Source organism: Equus caballus, chromosome 1, assembly GCF_041296265.1.
Source record: "Equus caballus isolate H_3958 breed thoroughbred chromosome 1, TB-T2T, whole genome shotgun sequence".
In the NCBI taxonomy this organism is placed as follows: domain Eukaryota; kingdom Metazoa; phylum Chordata; class Mammalia; order Perissodactyla; family Equidae; genus Equus; species Equus caballus.
The window spans coordinates 33,423,202-33,444,809 of NC_091684.1; the positions used below are offsets into that span (position 1 = coordinate 33,423,202).

The following is a 21,608-nucleotide window of genomic DNA, read 5'->3' on the forward strand; positions in this document are numbered from 1 at the left end:
AAGTGAGTTTATACTTTTTATTTTCCTATGTGAAGTTTGTCAGAGAGTGTATTTCCTGCATAGACATTTTTAACCTGGTGAGCAGAAGCCTGAGTAATTGAATTTTTGCAGGATCTCTGATTAGGTATCTTGATTTTTGAATACAGCATGGATCTTGTAATCAGGAGCTTTGAGTTTTAATCCTATTTCTTTTACTGTATTGATTTTAGTAAAGTTGTTTATCCAATTTTGACTTTATTGTCTACAGGTGTAAAATGAACAGTACCTGACCTCTGGTATTTTTAGCACTTTTGGGAGGAGGGTGTGAAATGAGATATTTTAAAGATAAAGTTTAATTTTGATTTGTTAAATTTTATTCTTGTTTTTAGAATATTTTTTGTTATTGCTGTTGAAAATAGGTGTATGTATTTGCATTTTCTTTTTTTCCCCACAATATTCCCTGGGGCTTAATTATGAAATTAAGTTGTGAATTTAAACCACATGACCTGGCCTATAACTTCATGAATTATTGTAAACATGCCCTGAGGCTTGTTTTAATTTAATCAGGTAATTTAAATATTTAATCACAAATAAAGAGAAAACTTAGACTAGACTATGTGATCTTTGAGAATCTCACCACTATGTTATTCACACGCTTTCTCCTTTTCCATATTTGCTACACATTTCTTGTTTGTTGAAGAGGAACGAGAGACAATAGGCAAAAACTCTGAGTTCGACTCTGCTGCCATGGGCAGATTTTGAAATCCCCTCCCTTATTTGCTAAAGAAGAACACTCATTCAGCTGTCTTAACCTTTCTTCCTTGAGGCTGAGATGGAAAGATTATTTAGATAGAGGGGGACAGTTTCCATGGGCTGTAAAAGTGGGATTTATTTCCTTTCAGACTAAACACCTTTAGATTAAAAGAACAAGAACTGGCCAAGTGTTATTCCCCAAGAGTTGGTGGTTCCTTGGAACTTTGTCAGCTCTGTCCCTCCAGCATGGAGCTGCCAGAGGAGCTGCTGGGTGAAGTGGTCCAGATGAAATAGTAAATGCTGCTTAGATTCCTCTTTCTACTATACCCCCTTGTTTACCCTGTTCAGAGATAAAGTTGATCATGCTTTGAAAAGTGTTTTCTGAGGTTTCCTGGTTGTTATTTATAGTATCATAGAATTTTAAAGGTAGGATACACCTTAGAGATGGTGTCATGTGCATTCTCTTAGAGAGGCCCAGAGATGTAATGATTTACCCAAGGTATAGCACAGCATTACTAATAATGTCATGGAAACTCAACCTTCTATCCCTATGTGATCTGTAGAAATATTTATGTTGTTAATCTTTCATCCCTTAAGTATTTGGTTTTTAAAGATTCTTCTGAAGGCATATTCAGATAAGAAAATAAAATTTTGGAAGTAATTTGAAACTAGAAAAAACTGTATATATACTTATACATACGTGTGCACACATGCGCGTGCACATTTTTTTATAGCCTGGTAGATTATGTCAGGCTAAATAGATTGGTATTGCTTCATAAAATGAAGGTAGCTAAAAACATTATTTTAGGGAACTAGTGATAGTCTTAAGTCTAGTGTAGAATGTCTCTCACTTGAAATTTTATGCACAATTCTGGTTTTTTTCTTCCTAATAGTCTTATATACTTCTTCTAGACAAAATGCTAAATTGAGACCATTTAGAGAAAGTTAGACAGAGGACAGCAGACTTAGATTGTGTATCTTTGAGCCAGGCCTGAATTCACTATCCTATAGTTTTAGAGGGTACCTCCTAGAACCCTGCCGTTGTGGAGTGGAAAGAACATGTGCTTTACAGTCAGAGAGACTGATGCATCCCAGCTCTGCCTCTGCCTCGCTGTGTCGTCATGGGCAAGTTATCCAACCTCTTTGATCTCGTTTTCCTCATCTGTGGAATGAGGGAAATAATATCCACTTGATAGAATTGTTGTCACATTCGAATGAGATAATACATGTAGAGCATTTGTCAAGATTCTTGATACATATTTTCACATTCAAGAAATGGTCATGGTTATGAATACTAACAGCACATAGTATGGGTCTTGTAGTTCCTTGATCTTATATTAGCAATTATGAAATGTTAAATTAGTTTATCAGATATAGGATTTGGTTTTCCTCGAGCTGCTGCACTAGCCTGCTCAGTAGTTTAGTTTCTTCCACCAGGGCAGGGACAGGAGCATTCTTGTTCACTCTTGCCTCAGCTATTAAGACATAGTAAGCTCTTAATAAATTGTGTAGCACCTGGACAGTTTGTGCCTACTTGTTTTTTATGATAATTGGTTCCTTATGATCATTAGGTGATCATTAGTAATTCCTAACCAGAGGAAGTGACTGCCCACTCTCCCCCTCATGTGAGAATTCGTGCAGGATAATGAAGGATATTAATTGTTGAAAAATCAGTGACTTCTAGAGGATTCCTTCCCCCCATTTGTTTTACTGATCTTCCCTTGCATATCCTCTTCCTTGAATAGCCCGACTAACAGAGGGATGAAGTTATTTTATAAGGATTTCTTTTGCTTACCTGCCCGAGTGGTAAAGGCCTGAGTGCCCAAGGGTGAGAAAAGGGCTGGGGATGGGTGGCAGGTCCTTTCATGCAGCCTGAAGATTTTCACTTAAGGTAAGGCCGCCACCCTGTTTTCAGTCCCTTGGTTCTACTCTCCCTGATTTGGGAGCCTCCCTGCTGAAGTGTTCTAGGGGACAGTGCCTCTGGTCTGCTGCAGGGGGGAAGTTGAGGAAGCTGTGTGATGGGTGGAGGAGGGGACCAGGGCATCCAGCCCCTCCTGAAACACTTTTATACATTTCCCCTACATGGTCAGCCCTATGTCTCTCCCCTACCTTTGGACGTCTGTGGTCCCTCCAAGTCCTGAGTGTCTCTTGTGTTTTGTGACAACAATCCCTTCCCTTCTGTTAAGGTTTCCTCTGCTTTATTAGTCATCAGCGATCTTCCATTTGTTTTCCATTTTCCAAAAATTTGTTGAAATCTTTTCTCGCTTTTTTTTGTCCTTGTACACCTACATCATTTTTATTTCTTGAGATTTTAAAGAGTGTCAGCAGAGAAGAGAGACATACTTGTTAAATCTACCTTGTTTAATTGGAAGTCTGGGAACTCGATGCAATATTTTGTTCCGTTGGTTTCAACCGAAGTATTTTAGCCAGACCAAATAATTTGAATCTTGTATTGAATCTTGAATCTAGGTATTTTGAATTCTTGGTGTTAACAAGTCATTAAACCTTATGCTAACTGCAAGTTTGCTAAGCAGGGGCTTTTTTATACATTCTTATTCAAACTATTGATAAAATTGTTCTCCTCCAGATTGACATCTGTCTTTTTATTTTCGAAAGGATGTGGGTGTGTATATTTTTTTGATTTTAACAACGATTGGGATCACTGTACAAAATTTAGAAACTACAGGGAAGTGTAAAGAAGAAAATTAAAATCACCTGGATATAATTACATTAACATTTTCTTCCTTCCTTCTGTCTTTCTTTATATTCATCCACATTATTTAAAATTGTAAAAAATTGGGTTGATGTTGTATATATGATGTTTTAAAAATTTACTTGACGAATACTCATATAGCGTTTATTATGTGCTAGATACTGTTCTAAGCACTTACTAACTCATTTAGTGAGTTATGTTTAACTAGTTTTTACTTGTCTTTTTCTTACCAGCTCATAAGCTTTTCCTCTTATTGTTAATTATTCTTTAAAAAATGTTTATATAATTCTATAACTTAGGTATTGTAATTTTCCCCCATTTCCCAATTAAAAGATTCTGTGCTTATTTTCCTTTCTTCTTCCCTCCCTTCCTTCCTTACTTTTCTTGCCTTTTTTTTTTTTTTGCTAGTAGAAATAACCATGCATTTGGCTCTTCTAGCAATAAGTATTTTAATGTATCTTTTAAGAATTTATTGTAATAAAAATTCAAAGTGAAATTACTGAATCAAAGAGTATAAAAGTTTTTAAGGCAGGTCTTGACACATGGTGCCAAATGGCCATCTAGAGAAAAATTGTACAGTTTATACTGCCAGCCAGGATGATCAGTTAATCAATACCCTTTATATATATGGTTGTTTAATTAACTCTGACCAGTTTTTCCAGTCCATTTTTTAAAATTCATTCAGCAGTTTTTGAGTGCTTCCTGCATGCCAGCACTATGTAGGTAGGCTCTGAGTATAACATGTGGAACCAGAAGCTCTGGCTTCAGGGGTCCATGGCCCTTTGAAATTGTATGCTTAATTTTGTGTGAACGTGTATTTTTGGGGAGAAAGGGAGCTGTCGCTTTCATTGGATTCTCAAAGGGATGTGTGGCCCAGCGGAACTTAACACTGTGAATATGTTGGCACTTTTAATCCTTAAAACAACTCTGGGAAGGAGACAGCATAGATATTATATCTGTTTTACAGTTGAGGGACCTAAGGTTCACAGAGCCTAAATGACTTACTTTTATTCACATAGCTAGTAAGAGTGGAACCCAGACTAAAACTCAAGTTTCTGGCCCTTTCTCTATAAATTTGTCTGTAGTGACTTTGTGAGAATCTTTACCAAGTGCTGCTGAGTTGTATTCAGCAGGTATAGTATTCCTGCTTTTCCAATTTAGTAATGCTATCAGAAGAGAAAGTAAGCAAAGTAAGGCACGGTGTGTGCTTAGAGAACTCATGAATAACTATCATGTTCTTTTCTCGATGATTTCACTGCCTATTCAGTTTTTAGTCTGGAGTGTTGTTAGGAATCGATGACAGACTTATTGGTACATAGTTTCTGGAATCTACCCTTGCTTTCTGTTTGAAAAATCAGTATTAACATTGGCCACTTTGTAACTTTGGTTTTATGTTTTTTCCCCATAAAGTATTTACATTAGTAAGATCCTGATTGGCTCCTCTTCAGAATTCGTAGGGGTGTATTTCATCTGAGAAAGGTATACCCTATTATAATTTTAAAGCAATGATTTATGGTAATGGATTTTTCTCATTGTTTTCCAGTTATCTAGTTTGCTGAATAATGATTTAGCATGTTCAAACACATTACTTACATTCATTATCTTCTGAGTGGCTCCCTCCTGAGAGAAGTGCTGTTTCAGTTGAGCAACCAGACTTTTCAGTTATTTGTGATGTTTGTATTTGCCTACATGCCTGTAAGAGGAATTTCATTAAAATATGACCAACCAAGGCCTTTTTTATAGCCTGTCATAATGATAGGTTTTCTCTTTCAACACATTTCTTTTCTAGGTTTCATATCAATGAAAGATACTGTTCAAGACCTCTTTGTCAATCCTTCTGAGAGATTCTGCTCAAAAATTTCATTTGTTTATATTGGCGTTTTTCTCCTTATACACATCCCCCTCTCCCCCACAGTCACACACAGACACATGTGTTTGTGCATACTCTAATATACTTAGTGATTTCCTTTGCCAAATATGTAGAAAATCATGCTCTTAAAATTTGTTAGAATTTTTTGTTTGTTTAATGCCTGCCCTGTGCGGGGTACTGAAACAGGCATAGCTGGGGATAAAAAGGTTATAATCAGTTACAGACATAGCTCTCAAGACCTGGTCGTCTTTTTGAGGAGCTGAGATACTAGTATGAGGTTATAAGTGGTACAGGCCTAGGTGCCATAGGGAGGTATGGAGAGAAAGCCATGGGACTTCAGAGAAAGGGGCAGGCTGTGGGGTTTAAGAGGTGGGAGGGGTGGAGAATCAGTGCTTACTCTGTGGAGGAGAGGGTTGGGGCATGGGAGGGATTTTAGGATGGACATCTGAGCTGGAGTTAATAGCATAAGCAAAAAAGTCCAGAGGCCAAGAGTGCAAGGTATGTGAGAACTGCAGGTAGTTGAGTTTGGCTAGAGTGTAGGGAGAGAGGATGATAGATGGGAAAGAGAGAGTTGAACTAGACTTCAGACTGTGAAGAATCCTTTAAAAGCTTTGTACAGGTAAATGTTGCATTGTATATCTCAGAACTTCATATGTAAAACTACTGCTTTGTTAATGATTATTATCGTGAATGTCTGATTGTAACAGCAAGTAATTCTGTGGCTTTGCAAATGCAGCTGTGGGTCTCCCATAGCCCCTACAGCCATTTGTTGCTGCCCCAGCCTGGACTTTCCTTTAGTTCTCGCTCATTCCTCTGTAGCTGTGGTTGCCTGCTGCCCTTTGTGCATTATCACAATCCTTGAAAATCCCATTTCGGGACCTCTTGCTACCAGTTCTCCTAGCTCCTGCTGTAGGACCCCTCTGTAGCAATCTCATGTTCTAACCCTCACTTCCTTCTCCTCTGCTCAGCCTCAGTTTTTACCATTATGAAAGTCCTAAATTCCTTGCTGCCTAAAAGGGCCTGGGTAGAAGGAAAATCTGTGTGGGAGCCATTGTTGTTGGCGACACAGCAATTTTCTTTTCCCACTTTGAGAGTGAGAGTTTTTCCCTCTCCCTCTTTCATGAGACTTCAGTGTTTCCTGTCATCTTTGGTGTCGTGGTTTTGGGGTACCCAGTCTGGGCTGAGCTGTTGAGGATTGGGAAGACGTGTTGCTGGTGTCTGAAGTTATAACTCAGATTGCTGTTTCTCATAGGAATAGTGTTGTAGATAGCTGTTAATCATGGTTCAGCTGCAATTTGTGTTTAAGAAGTTTTAATCAACATTTAAGAAATTTAGTCTTGTTTCTTGGGGAAACTGCATTTCAAATTCTATATAGTCAATAATATAATATAGGAGAAACTTAAAAAAAACAAACCTGTGCTTTCTTTATTTCTTAAGATTGATTTCTTTCCTTTTGTTTTTCTAATTGCCTAAGTAATATACAAAAATAATTTAATCCTTTTGATGGACATCTAGAGTTTTGGCAGGGTTTTTGAATTTTGTTTTGTTTTGTTTAGAAGCTAATGACCATAACCACGTTTTCGAAAGGTTTCTAAGTTAGAGATTATGATAGCAGTACTTTTGAAAGCAGTCAGGAGTGGAAATGACTTGTCTCTAGGGGACTTTCGGGTAACTTATAAACAGTGACACCTCCTGGATAGAGATGTGCCTTTCCATCTTCCTCGTTATGAGGAGTCACTGGGATTCCTCATAGAATCTGTGGCCTCTAGTGACTTGCATTTCCAAGAATATTACAATGAATTTTTACTTCAGAGATCTTATAGCTAGAAATTGTTAGCTCTATTTGGGATCATATTCTTGAGTTTTTGTATATATTAAATGAAAACTTTCTCATGTGTTTTAAGTTTTTTTATTTTTGTTTTTTAAATCAATTTATTCATTTTAAGGTTACTTTGTACATGTTCTTGCATAATTTTCTTTACATAAGAGACAATTGCTTCACTTAGTAAGATAATCTTTGAAAATAATTAAAATTCTTTTATTGTGAAATATCTTAAACATAGACAAGAAAGAAAGACTTGTATATTGAGCCCCTATTATTTCTCTTCCAGATTCAACTATTATGAATAGAAATTTTAACTTGAGGAAATGGCTTTTTTCTTGTGTTATTTTTCTATAACTGTTTTGCAAACCAGCATGCAAATTTGCAACTTTTATTTTGTGCAGATGATGTGATGCCAGCCACTTACTGCGAAATTGACTTAGATAAAGAAAAGAGAGATGCATTTGTGTATGCTATCAAAAATCACTACTGGTACCAGATGTACATAGATGACTTACCAATATGGGGTAAGTATTCTTTATTATATTTAAAGTTTGGGAATATTCACATAATAAGATTTATGTAATGACTCTTTTAAGGTGATGATACACTGAATCAGTAAATGTGTTTTCACTGTTTTTCACAGAACAATTTTAATACCAATTTTATAGTCCCCTATTACTTGAAGGTTTTTTGACATTGCCAAACCTTACATGAAACTCCCTCAAAATATAACTTTTATGTAGTGTAACTTTTCAGATTCAAGGGATTAAAAGGTGCTTTGAGGGGCTGGCCCTGTTGCGTAGTGGTTAACTTTGTGTGCTCCGCTTCAGCGGTCCGGGGTTTGCCAGTTCAAATCCCAGGTGCGGACCTGCGCGCTGCCTATCAAGCCATGCTGTGGCATGCGTCCCATATGTACAAAAATAGAGGAAAATGGGCACAGGTGTTCACTCAGGGCCAATCTTCCTCAGCAAAAAGAGGAGGATTGGTGGTGGAGGTTAGCTCAGAGCTAACCTCCACCTCCCCCCAAAAAAAGTGCTTTGAACAATCTGAAATATCCCCCCATCCCTCTTTTTCTCATATCTTATTTTGACTTATTCTATTAAATACAGTCAAAGGGACTGAATACAGTTTTGAAGTTTTATTCTGACTTTCTCTCTTGTAGAACTATGGTAGTATGGTTTTTAGATATGATAGTCTCCCGATTGACTTGTTTTCATAGTTCCAAAACTGTATGTTCAAAAAATTTTTTTATATTTTAATTCTTGTTCATTCATATTAATACAAAAGAGCTATGGCATAGTTAATACAAATTTATGCATAATCCAAGCATTGTTTGTGATGGATTTGATTAAAGTATTTAAAATGCAAAAGCGTGGCCATCTATCATAGCCAGCGTGTTTGATCACGTTTTTTTCTTAGTGGTTTTTTATTTTTTGGTCTTTAGACACCTGTTCTTATATATAATATTCTAATTCTTAAAATTGTTAGCAGACTACTATATTCATGAGCAGCAAACTGAAAGCCTGAACATATCAGATCAGAGTTTAAAGTGGTACCAAGATGAAGTTTAGAAGTTAATCTCAAGATATAATTGTATGCATCGTCGTTACTGAGATGCATGTTAATTAGGTATAAATAGTAAGCATTTCATATAAATGACTATAATTAGCCTTACACGAACACAGACATTTCTGTGGTCTGCTCTGAGGGTAGCAGGAGGATGTGCTGAGTACTCACTGAAGGTTTCTGAGCCTGTGGTTCAGGAGAGCCCATTAGTCTGGGTTTCCTCTTTTTTTGGTGAGAGAGCAGGTTCCTCTCCTATTCTTTTCCTTTGCTTATGGGTTTCTTCTCTGGAACCTTAGGTTTTTTCCAGTCATTTCTGTGGGTCTCTTTAGCAACATGGCAACTGTGCTTTCCTGTCTTAAAATAAATCTTTTTTAGCCCTGGGATTCCAAGGTCTGCCATATTTAGGGGAGATACTTTTAGGTGTCCTGGAATCTCTGAACCATAGGAATTCTCGTCAGAAAAAAAATTCTTATCTGGCTTTTCTTGGGATAAAGTTTTCTGAGTCTTTTCAAACTCCTTTAGAGAATAACAACTTCTGATTTGGTATAATTGTGTCTCCACAGTTTCAGAGTAGATAGGTAAATAAACCTTGATGAAATTAATTAGAAGGATTTCATTATCCTTCTACAGCCCCAAACAAAACAAAACTGTGTTCCTTGAATTTGTGCCAATTAAAGGGAACGATTTTGGTTAATAAGCAAATAATCTTTAATAAGAAATGATCGTGTTTTTTCTCTAATACTTTAATGAGATGTGTTGACCGTAGAAGGAAGGCCTAAGGAGTAACTTTTAGAGCATAAGGCTCTGGGAAGTATATAGACTTGCTTAGGGAACGTTGGACAAATAGCTGACAGTATGAGAGCACAAGAGAGAGATCCTCAGCTACCACCTGTGGCCCTCACACTGTTTGGGTCTTCCCCTTCCAATATTCTAAATCTTGATCAAAATGATCATTTTAAACTATTGCCTCATTACCGTTTATCTTCAACACTCCTTTCATTTTGATGACTTCCCAGGGACAGGTCTAGTACTTGAGGTGTAAAGATGAGGCATTTTAAATTTTGGTATCCATATACACACATGTGTAGCTTACTAGGAATGGATAGATCATAAGTTACTAGAGAAAGTACTGAACTGGGCCTCTGGAGACCTTGGTTTTAATTTTAGTGTGACTGCTATTAATTGGATAACCTTGCCAGATGGTGATATAGCACTTCCCTGAAATTTTGAGATATTAGAGAGTATATACATTTAGGGTGATAATTATTGCAATGTAGGTGATACTAATACAAAGCATGAATTTTGAGGGATCAAATAAGTGATAGGCTATGCTGGGCTCTTCATCACTTTATACCATGGTATGACCATGGTTTGTGTTTGCCAAATAGTTAACAAAGAGTAGAAGTCCAGCCTGTACTTTTGCTGTGTTCTAACCATGAGGAAGAATGGTAATACTGCTTTCCTATAAAAATGTTTTTTTAATGAGTTTCTAGCTTCTAATGTATTTTAGATATTAAGTTATATTACCTTGTATAAAGTGTAATTTCTTTTGTAGGTATTGTTGGTGAAGCAGATGAAAATGGAGAAGATTACTATCTGTGGACCTACAAAAAACTTGAAATAGGTTTTAATGGAAATCGAATTGTTGATGTTAATCTAACTAGTGAAGGAAAGGTGAAACTAGTTCCCAATACTAAAATCCAGATGTCGTATTCAGTAAGTATTAAAATAATTGTATACAGGAAAAAGTGTTTGTGACCTAATATCAACAATTAAGTGTGTTTTACAACTTTAGTAAGTGAAAATGTAGTTTGAAATGGGATGCAGAACAATATTATTAAAACTGTATTTCTTCAATGTATGTAAGCCTCTTAAAAGCATGGAGAATATTTGCTTCAGGTTTGTAGTATTAGATACCAGTTCTGCATTTGCAGGACCTACTGTTGGCTACAGCCAAGTTTACCTTTATAAATGATCAGTTAGCCAATCCAGCCGTGTATTTTCATGGTTATGTTTTTAGATTGCAGTATTCCTTGTTGTTTCTCTTTCCTTTTTACTGTTGCAAATAGAGACAATGCTGTATTGAAAAGTGCTGAATGGATATAGTTTACCAGGTTTTGCTTTATCACTTATTGGAGTAAGATACTCCTGCAGAGTAAGAGCTTGTCAAGTTAATTCTCTTTCGTTAGAATTAAAAATAGTGGGAAGAAGAGAAATCTGATGTAGGTAGCCTCTCTCTTTGCTTGTTTTTTTTTCCCGGTAACTGGAATGAGTCCATTGCTAGGAGACAATTTTGAAAGTTTTTTATGCTTTGTGCATATGTACCTAGTGCAAATAGCATTTACATAACTGAACTTATTAAGAAATTTGATAATTGTAGTAAAACTAATACAGTCTAAAAGACAAAGATGTACAGATTCTTATTTAACTGGTCTAATTAATTCAGTTCTTATCACATTTATCAGATTAAGTATATAAGTCAGCAGTAGTTAATAGTCCGTGAAAACTGCGGTGATCCTCCAAGTAAAGTTGTAACTTTTGTTAATAGACAAAGGGAAAAGTTGGTTAGTTCTTCGTCATACATGTTTCAACTTCTCAAATTGGCAATAGCTTTCCACCATTTATCTAGTTTCTTATTCTAAGTGTGTAAATATTTCCAGATTTGCTCAGAATTTTGTTATCAGATTATTAATTTGTTTACTGGCCTTGATTTTCAAATTTTTTTTCAGGTAAAATGGAAAAAGTCAGATGTAAAATTTGAAGATCGATTTGACAAATATCTTGATCCGTCCTTTTTTCAACACAGGGTAGGTAAATTGTGCATTTTAAGACATTGACTCTGTGCTTCAGTCAGTTTAACAAACATTAATGAGCATCTGCCATATGCAAGGCACTGTACTAGGGCTGGGAATTTCAAAGATTTAACTAATGGTGATTTCAGAAGTGAGCTCAGAGTCATAAAGGTGATAGTTTTAGAGCACAGTCAAAAGCTCTTTCATCATGTCTGTGGTTTAAACCAGTTATGAGATACTCAAGGAAGAATACAATATACAGGAAGCCAAAATACCACTTTTATTACTAATGAGGCTAATATTGGAGAGTGTGGCTTATTTCTGTGGTCAAGTGGGCTTCTTAATATTGAAACTCAGACTTAGACTTAATGCACTCCGACAGTGCTGGACTCTGGAAGCTATCCTACACGGGCACCTGCCCTCGTGAAAGTCACAGTGTGAAGAAACAAAGCAGAATGCATGCATCCTCTAGGAAGGAAGGAATGGAAGAATGGAATGAGACCGGGAGTTTTTGCCAGCGTAAATCCTTCCACATAAGAAGCATCAAGAATGAGAAGAAATGCCTCCCAACCCCTTACCAACAGATAGAAGCTGGATCTCAGATCATAAGTCTAGTGGCGTTGCTTCTGGTTTTGTACAGGTGGTAGCTTTTGTTCTTTATAGCAAAAAATAGATTTTATGTATTTTTGAGATCTCCTCCCTCAAGAATGGAGATGAAAAGATAATAGGGCATAAGGGGATATATACATTCTTCTGACTTTCTTTTTGACTTACCTCTTCTATCTTTTGAGCTGATCTTTTGGACTAGAATTCTGAAGTTTATTAATAAGCTATTTTTGAGGTGGCTTTTAAGTTTTTGTGGTCTGAGATTTGTATCATTGCTGCCAGATTCCGCCCTTAGACTCCACCAGAACCTGTCACAACTTCTAATCTTCCTCTGGGTCCTAGGAGAAAAAAATTAAGCTATTTGGGATTTAATCCTTACTGAAAAATTTAGCGTGCTGCTCCTGGAGCTAAAATTTCCTTCCTTACCTCCATTCCCCCATCCCCAGTGTGTTCTCCTTGGATATAGAACTCAGGCAGTGCTGAACATGGTAGGTGAGTTAAAGGTATGGGCACAAATAACTTCAACGTTTAGATAACTTTGAGAATATGGGACTCCCAACTGACGTTCTGTAGTGGAATACCTAGGTCTACCTTGTTTCTGGCCCTGTTGGGTATTGATAATGTGGGGGAAAGGCTTCCTTTTGGCATTTTCACTAGTGGAGCAGTGTGCCGTATTTATTCTTTCAACAAATGTTGATTGAGCACCTGCTTGGTGTCGAGCACTGTACTAAGTAAGTGGAATACTTTAGAGAATGAAAGTCAAAGATCTGCGCTTTCTTGGAGCTTACCTTCTAGTGGGGGAGACTTGCCATCAACGTAATAAGTAAAATGTGTAGTGTGTTCAAAGATATGTGCATCGAACAGAAAGAGTACAGCAGTGGGGCAAGAGTGCCACAGGTGGGGCAAGTTGCAGTTTTGAATATGGTGGTTAGGATAAGCCTCTGAGATGGACTTTTGAGCAAAAACTTGAAGGAATTGACGGAAATAAGGAACATGGATATCTGGGGGAAAGCGTATTCCAGGCAGAGGCAACACCACTGAAAAGGCTGTTAGGTGGGAACATGCTCGCTTGGTGTGCTTGAGGAATAGCAAGGAGGCCAGTGTGGCTGGAGCAGAGTGAGGGGATGAGTCATAGGAGATGAAGTCAGAGAGACAGCAGGAGCCGGATCAACCATGGCTGCCGTAAGGACTTTGAATGCAAAGAAGGGCAGGGAGACCAATGGAGCAGCTCTTGCAGCAATCCCGTAAGAGGTGAAGGTGGCTCAGACCAAGGTGTAGCAGTGTAGGTGGTGAGAGGTTGTCAGATTGTGGATTTATTTTGAAGGTAGAGCCAGCAGGATTTCCTGATGGATGGGAAGATAAAGCAGGGTTGAGACGAACTCTGAGACTTTGGTCTGAGCAACTGCTAGGGTGAAGCTGCTATCACTAGGGTAGAAAGGCTGTATTTGGAGGAGGTTTGGCGGGGAAGATCAGAGTACAGTTTGGGACATGTTAGTTTTGAAGTGTCCGTAAGACATCCAAATAGAGATACTGACTAGCTAGTTGGATATATCAATTTGGAGTTCAGGAGAGATGTCTGGACGAGAGACACAAATTTTGCAGCCGTTGGCATGTAGATGATGTTTAAAGCTATGAGACTGGGTGCAATTACCAAGGAACAGCGTGTAGAAATAGAAGAGGACCAAAGAATGAACCCTGGGGACAGTGATAAAAGCTGAGGGAGAATAGGAGAAACCTGCTGAGGGCTCTGAGGAGATACCAGTAAGGTGGGCTGGGAGGGATTTTTATGGTATTCTGGAAGCCAAGGGAGGAAAGGGTATCATGGAGGATAGATTAATTCTGAATTGTTGCTGATGGGTCAAGTAAGGTGAGTAATGAAGTGACTATTGGATTCATCTGGAGTCGTCAGTGAACTTGACAGAGTAGTTTTGGTATAGTGGTGTGGCAAAGTGTGAACAGAGCTAGTCTTAACGGGAGGAGAGGAATTGGGGACAGCAAGTTTGGCTGCTAAAGGGAACCAAGAAGTGTCATAGTAGCTGGTAGGAAAGATGGAGTCAGGAGATTTTTTTTGAGATGTAAGAAAAGCACGTTTATATGTTGATGGGGTTCATAGAGAGTGCTAAACTGACAACGCAGGAGAAAGTGGGGAGAAACGCTTACTGCAGCGGTTCCTTAAGTAGGCAGGAGGGATGGGATCTACCGGATAAGTGCGGGATTGTTTCTAGTACAGTGACTCCAGCACAGGCAGGGCCTCAGGCTGAATCCAAACTCTGTCTCTGCTACTCACTGTCACCTTAGTCAAATTACTCAGTTCGTTAGCTTTTGGCTCCTTCATAGTGAAGCAAGGATTAGAATACCTCGCAGAATTGCTGTGAAATTCCGTGATAGTGCGTATAAAGCACCTAGTTCAGTGTCTGGCACACGGCAGGTGCTCAGTAAGAGGCAGCACTGGTGGTATAGTGCGTTAGTTATCTCCAGGGTTCTAGAATTAATGACTAACCTGGGGTGCTGCCTGAGGATTAGCAACACTAGGGGGTGCTGGAGTCAGCAGTTCCTAGGCTTAGTAACCCCTTTGTGATGTCTGCTTTCCTTATTATTTTTAAGAAATATTTCCCTTGGTATAAGAATTTCAGAATCATACAGAATTTCATAATTTTTAGAATAAAGGAATATTATAAAATGTCAGGTTATTAGTATATTATAATAGGTATTGATTTAAAGTTTATATCTTAGATTAGGAAATAGCAGAGAGCTTTGTTAGAAATTTTAGTATTTTATGTTTATCTTCCTAATTACTAAATAGTAACTATATAAAACTTTTTTCCTCTTCAAAAGTTTGATAAATTGACTGAAAAAAAATAGGAGTCATATATGTAATTTTTTCTCTCTTGTTCTTTTCTGGGTCATTCATTTCCCAGGGTGGGAACAAAATTAAATCTTTGGAAAAGCCTATAATTATAGACTGCTTTTATAAATCTTAAATGATACTTTCATGATAAAGTTAAATATGACCTTTTTTTGCAAATAATTTCAAAATATAATGCATTCATTCTTCTTTATCATTTCACTAGGTATTCAATAAATAAATTGTTGAATGAAGGAAGGAATGATGTTATGAAGGGGCAGAGGCACTTGGCCATCTCCTGTTTTTCAGGGAGAGCCACAGAGTTTGTGACTTGCCTGAAACCTCAGGGTGGGTGACAGAGCCAGGACTGCCCTACATCCTACTGCACATACTTAGCACGTTAGCCCAAGTTAAAATCTGTCCTAATTGTGCAAGACAGTACATCCTTCATGTTAAATGTTCTACATATATCCCTGTGAAAGGTTAGAGGAGTGCAACTATGAATAACTGGAATATGTAGATGAGAGGTTTTATGGAGGAGAGAGTTTTTGAGTTGAGCTTTAAAGAGTAGATAGAATTTACAAAGGTGGTTAGGAGTAGATCACTACATGAGAAGAAATTATGAGAAGGATACAGAGGCAGAAGTGAGTATACTGTACTCCTGGGTCACTGAGGAAGCATAGGCTTGATTGGAGTATAGGATACAGTGGAAAGAAAGATTGACCAGATAGGGTGAGGTGGCCGTATTACATGTGGTGCAGAATATTAGGGAAAATAGTTTAGACTTGATATGTCAGAAAATAGGGCACATCACTGTAAGTTTTAAAATAGAGAAATGATGTATGAATATGATGTTTCAGAAAGATTTGCTGGGTAACTTTTTACAGGATAGGTTGAAAGGAAGGAGAGAGACCAGAAATTAAGAAGACCAGCCAGGAGGCCATTAGAGCTCTCAGGGTGTGAGGTGATGGTATGGGAATGGAGAGGAAGGGATAGATAGAAGAGATACTTCGAAGGAGAATAAAAGCGTAATAATTATTACCTAGGGAAGGATTAAGGAGAAGGAAGAGCCAGAGATAATTCTAAGTTTTCAAAGCCAAATGTTGGTACCATTAGCAGAAGTTAGAATTCAGAAGCGAGTGTTACATATGAGGGAGAAGATTATGAATTTACTTTAGGGCAGTCTGAGTCTGAAATTCCAGGAAGACATTCAGGTAGAAAAGATCATAGCAAAAATCTGAAACATGAGTGAGAAGGAGGGCTAGAGATTTGGGTTGGGCGGGGAGTAGGAGGCAGAGGGTGTTACTGTCGTCATTGGAATCCTGGTTCAAAGTTCGGAGAGCCTGAAGTCACAGCAGAGTGCCAGGACTGGAGCTTTCAGAAAAGCTCACACAGGGTGGGAGAAGCAGGCGTCCGGGATGCAGGAGGAGAAGCGGCAGTCAGCGAGGCAGGATGAGAGAGTGGCAGGGGGACTGGTGGCAGGGAGAGTAGAGACAATGAGTCAGCTTAGGAGTTCATTGCAGGCCTTGGAGAGAAATTTTGTGGAGCAAAGTGAGATTGTATTGTGCTTAGGAGTAAGTAAGGGAAGAAGTAGAACATTTGGTCTCCTCATTTGAAAAGTATTGGCATTGAGAGGAGGGAGGTAAAAGGAGGATTGAAAGAGTGAGGGGACAAAAGGTCAACAAATACTTTAAAAGATAGTAATAGCACCTTCTAAATGTTTTTTAGTGTTTTGTTATGTGCCAGGCACTATGCTATATGCTTTACCTTTATTATCTTGTTTAAACCATGTAACAACCCCACGGAGTAGACAGCATTATAGGTAGGGACTTCTGGAGATTGCTGATGCTGGAAAAAGGTGTAAGTTTAGGGGTGCAAAATGAGAGGAGGAAAAAGACCTCAAGCAGTGTGAGATCTAGAGCCTAGTGGAAAGATTGGTTTAAGAGGAGAAACAACTTCGAAGAGATTGGCAGGAGAAATGAAAGGCTAGGAGGATAAATGCAGAAAAGTCAATGAAATTGGGGCCTTGAAGAGAAGAGAAATTCTGGAATTATCTCTAAGGAACTTTTGGGAATTAAAATATAAAGGAGTTACTGGACAGTGTCACAGACCTAGCTGCAGTCAAATGTACTGAATTCTGAGATGCACTCAGAGATACCATAGTACCTTGTGATTATGAACTAGGATCTGGACATAACTTGGGAGAAATGTGTGGGTGAGATCAAAAGCCTTGGGAACACTGAGAAACCATGGGCTACCTCAGTATTCTCTGTACCGTGGATAGCTAATTTGGAAAGGAGTCAAAAATGATGGGGAGAGGGTGGAGAGATGACCTGCAAGCAAGTGAAGCAGATCATTCTGGAAGGTGGCCCAAGTCCATGGCAGCCAACTATGATGGTTTAATCTTAGTATTTTAAGGAGGTTTTCAGGTTGTTGCTCAGTCAGAGGGAAGGGAACTAACATTTATTGAGTATTTACTGTTTTATGACAGACACAGTGCCATAATTTTTAAGTGTTGTTAAACCATACAAATCACTTGTGAGATAGTATTATTTTCTTCATTTTTAATATAAGAGAACTGGGGTCACATGGCTAGAAATTGGCAGGGCCTGAATTAGAACCCTGGAGTCAAAGCTCATGTTCTTTTTCTGTAATGCTGAATAGCATATGTGTGGCCAAATTGTACTTTATTTGTGCAGTAAGCTTGATTGTGAAAATGTGTGTAAACAATATCATGCTTTTAATGCATCTGAAGCTTACCATAAAGAACACCAATCCCTTTGCATAGTGAATACTCATCCCCAGTGTGTCTTAAGTTTGGATTTTTATGTAAAAGTTTTAAAAGACTTTTTTTTTGCCTTAACATCCCATTGTCATCATGAAATCTATAAATTTTGTGACTGATATTTCATCTTGGTAATATTTTATTTTCTGTTATTTTTAGATTCATTGGTTTTCAATTTTCAACTCCTTCATGATGGTTATCTTCTTGGTGGGCTTAGTTTCAATGATTTTAATGAGAACTTTAAGAAAGGATTATGCCCGATATAGTAAAGAAGAAGAAATGGACGACATGGTGAGCAAACATTTTACATTGTTTTTATAAAAACAATTTAACTCAATGTTATTTTGAATGTTGGAATGTAGGGCCACAATCTTGAGGTCAGATGAGTTTCAGAATTCAAAATTTCCAGGTTTTGGAAAGGTGTAAAACTCCCTGAGGCATCTCAGATCAAATATGTCAGTTTCTTCAGCAAAACAAATGGATGTTCACCTAAGTGGGGTAAATAAACAGTATAAATAACCTCTCAGTTCATTCCAAGTTTTGCCACCAAATAAGGCTATGTCCAGCTTATGAAACAGACTTTCAGTTTTCAGAGCTTTTGATTTCAGAATTGCAGCTAGGAGGTTGTAGACCTGTATTGGCATCTTTCTAATACTGTTCAATATTGCATAAAATTCAGGGAGTGGGTAGAAGGATTAATTTAGTTTAGTAGGTTCAGAGGGGGGAGCTTCTTATAGAACAATGTTGTAAATGAGCGAAAGTATGTTCTGTAGAATGTTATGGTGGTTCTGTGTAGATATGCTCCATCATTAAGTTTGCAAAGCAGTTAAACAAATTAAAATTTTTAATATGCTAGTGTGTATTTTGATGTTTTAGAAGGTACCTAAAATATTTGGTCCTTCTCAAACATAGCTGACCAGGAGGCACCCGCCCCCCCCCACCCCCCCCAAAAAGCTGATTGTCTCAAGGGACTGCTATTTTTTAAGAAACACTGTGTTACATACTTGCTTATTCTCAGGTTGAAAAGGAAAAATTGAATCCTTTTTAAAAAATGCTATAGACAAATAATATTTAGCTGTTCAATATTTTCTCCATATATTTTCTTTCTTTTTTTTCTTTAGGATTTTTTTTTTTTAAAGGAAGATTAGCCCTGAGCTAACATCTGTTGCCAATCCTCCTCTCTTTTTTTGCTGAGGAAGACTGGCCCTGAGCCAACATCCATGCCCATCTTCCTCTACTTTATATGTGGGATGCCTACCACAGCATGGCGTGCCAAGCGGTGCCATGTCCACACCCGGGATCCGGACCGGTGAACCCCAGGCCGCCGAAGCGGAACATGCGAACTTAACCGCTGCGCCACTGGGCCGGCCCCACTCTCCATATATTTTCTTAGATTTCAGGCTATAAAGGACATTTCTGCGTTATTAGGGCAACTAGTACTGGTTTCCGTCTTTTTATCTTTTGCGCTCCATCTGGCCCCTGGTCACATATGAGCCACAGTCATGATGTAAATGGCAGGAGTAGTGTCTGAAAGTACCATTTAGAGAGCCAGTGTGCTCTTTTCCCAATCTAACCATTTCTTTTTGCTCCTAGACCTTTACTTTATTCATTCTTTAAGATTCTCTGAGCACAACCAGGAGCCACCTTCCTGAGCCTCAGTAAATGCCACAACACTTTAACATTAAGTTATTAAAGTAGTGATTATTTTAAATTTGAAATGTCTTTTCATGATACTTTGAATCCATTGAAATAGCTGTTAAGTTTGGAGGGAGGGAACTTACAGCTGTAATTAGAATTTTTCACCTATTTTGTGTATTTTGATTTCATTCTGAAAGATTTCCTTTTCTCCCCCGTGTATGTGTCTACAGGATAGAGACCTAGGAGATGAGTATGGCTGGAAGCAGGTGCATGGAGATGTATTTAGACCGTCAAGTCACCCGCTGATATTTTCCTCTCTCATTGGTTCTGGATGTCAAATATTTGCTGTGTCTCTCATTGTTATTATTGTTGCAATGATAGAAGATTTATATACAGAGTAAGTGCATGTGCTTAACTTTATGACTTTTTTTGTTCTTGAATAGTTTTAATCATTGGAAACTTGTACGTCAATCATAATTAAATATGTGCTTGTTTTAGTTATCTTAGAATTGAAATGGCATAAATGCCATTCTTGCAAAATTAAATAATGAACAGTAATCTTTAAGTATATTTTTCTGTTACATGCTAAAACTTTAGTAAGTTTTACTGAACATTTTGGTTGGTTATAAAGGTTATGTTCCATTAGAGGTATGAGCAGAGTTACTTACAATACAGAGCTGTTTGACAAAGTGAACAGGCATTTTTTTGAAAGCTGAAGATCCAGTTAGATCTTCATAAGAAGCACAAGGATTTCAGTTACTGAATTAGTACTTCACATTTACCTCCAATACTGGGGGACTCTCTAGCCAAAGAAAGCATTGTAAATAATAGTAAAAAGAGTGGTGGAAGAGGCACATGAGGTTAGAAAAATAATTGGATGACTTCTTATTCTATCTTTACATGGTTTCTGGTCCATTTTTTATTTACAGATAAAAGCAGTTGTAAGAAATTCTTGATTTGAGGTCTTTGGGTTATAAGAAAAAGTTGTACATTCACAAATATCTCAAGTCCCTAATGAGTGGTCCTATAACCTTGTGCTCAGAGAACCATGACCTCAGCGAAGCAAACATTCTCTGAGCCTGGATGACAGAAGTTACAATTCAGGCACTTTGGACCCCGCCCCATGAAGCCCTCAATCAGAATGAGACTTGTCTCCAGGGGTATTTCATACTTCCATTTTAGTTCCTAATGCATTCATTCTTACATATGCTGGCATTTGGTGGACAAGCAGTGAATTGTAGCTGAAAGAATGGCTCTTTAGTTGTATATTCAATATTTAACTGTACTAAATTTCTGTTTCTTCTGCTAGACGATAAACTTGAGAGCAAGGATGGGGTCTTATCTTTGAACTCTCAAAGTACCTACTTAAAGAACTTTGCATGTGGAATGTACTCAATTAGTGCTTGTCGAACTGAAATGTAAATGTATATTAATCAACAAAGCCATTTCCCTGTAGTTTCTGTTATATTTCTTTTGTATAACCTTTGCAGTTTGTTTACCATATAAGTTCTAAAATAATTGACCAAAACCTAAACTTCAGTGTTCTTGTGATTTAGTTCATATTTTCAGGTATAATATATTTCAGATAAACTAAATCCTAAATACAAGAAAAGCATTTCAAATCTGCCAAGAAGTCATACTTTACATTAAATACTGAATTAAATTCATCGCTACTGAATTGACACTGACAGTACAATCACAGTCTTATAAGAGTGGAGAACTTCTCCCAGAACCCAAGTCTTTGCTTTGTTCTTTCTCAAATGTTAGTGTTAGAATTTTGGCAATTTGTTTTGTAATGCAGAAGCTCTTTTGCTTGTAGACCTTCAACTTTTAGAAATAAGAAACCACTTCTAATAGAGGGTATTAGCAGGCAAGTCATACATTGTCATTTTAGTCTGTCATTACTATTGATAGTTGTTCCATGTTGTGCTTATTTGAAGTGAACGTTCTTAATTACTTACATAAGTGCTAAAGCTGTGAGTATTATTGTGATATCAAAGTGACTAACATTATTGAGGTTCCATGTCAGGTGCTTTATGCATGTTAGCTCCTTTAATCCTCACATCAGCCCTGTGAAGGGACTATTATTATTTCTATTCCACAGATGAGAAAAGTAAAGCTCGGAGAGGTTAAGTAATTTGACTGAGATCACACAGCTATTAGTAAGGGGTATTAGTAAGCTGGAATTTGAACCTAGGCATTCTTACTCCAGAACTTGTCTCTTAATTTGCTATGC

The 21,608-nt window shown here is 37.7% G+C and overlaps 1 protein-coding gene across 1 annotated transcript in view; it reads left to right on the forward strand.

The window, feature by feature from the left end:
• TM9SF3 (transmembrane 9 superfamily member 3) overlaps positions 1 to 21,608 on the forward strand; it is a 63,807-nt gene that overhangs the window by 10,156 nt on the left and 32,043 nt on the right. Inside the window, exons 3-7 of the mRNA XM_023641729.2 lie at positions 7,542 to 7,664; positions 10,262 to 10,422; positions 11,436 to 11,513; positions 17,894 to 18,025; positions 19,603 to 19,769. Coding sequence (XP_023497497.2) covers positions 7,542 to 7,664; positions 10,262 to 10,422; positions 11,436 to 11,513; positions 17,894 to 18,025; positions 19,603 to 19,769 — 661 coding nt within the window. The remainder of the gene's footprint in view (positions 1 to 7,541; positions 7,665 to 10,261; positions 10,423 to 11,435; positions 11,514 to 17,893; positions 18,026 to 19,602; positions 19,770 to 21,608) is intronic.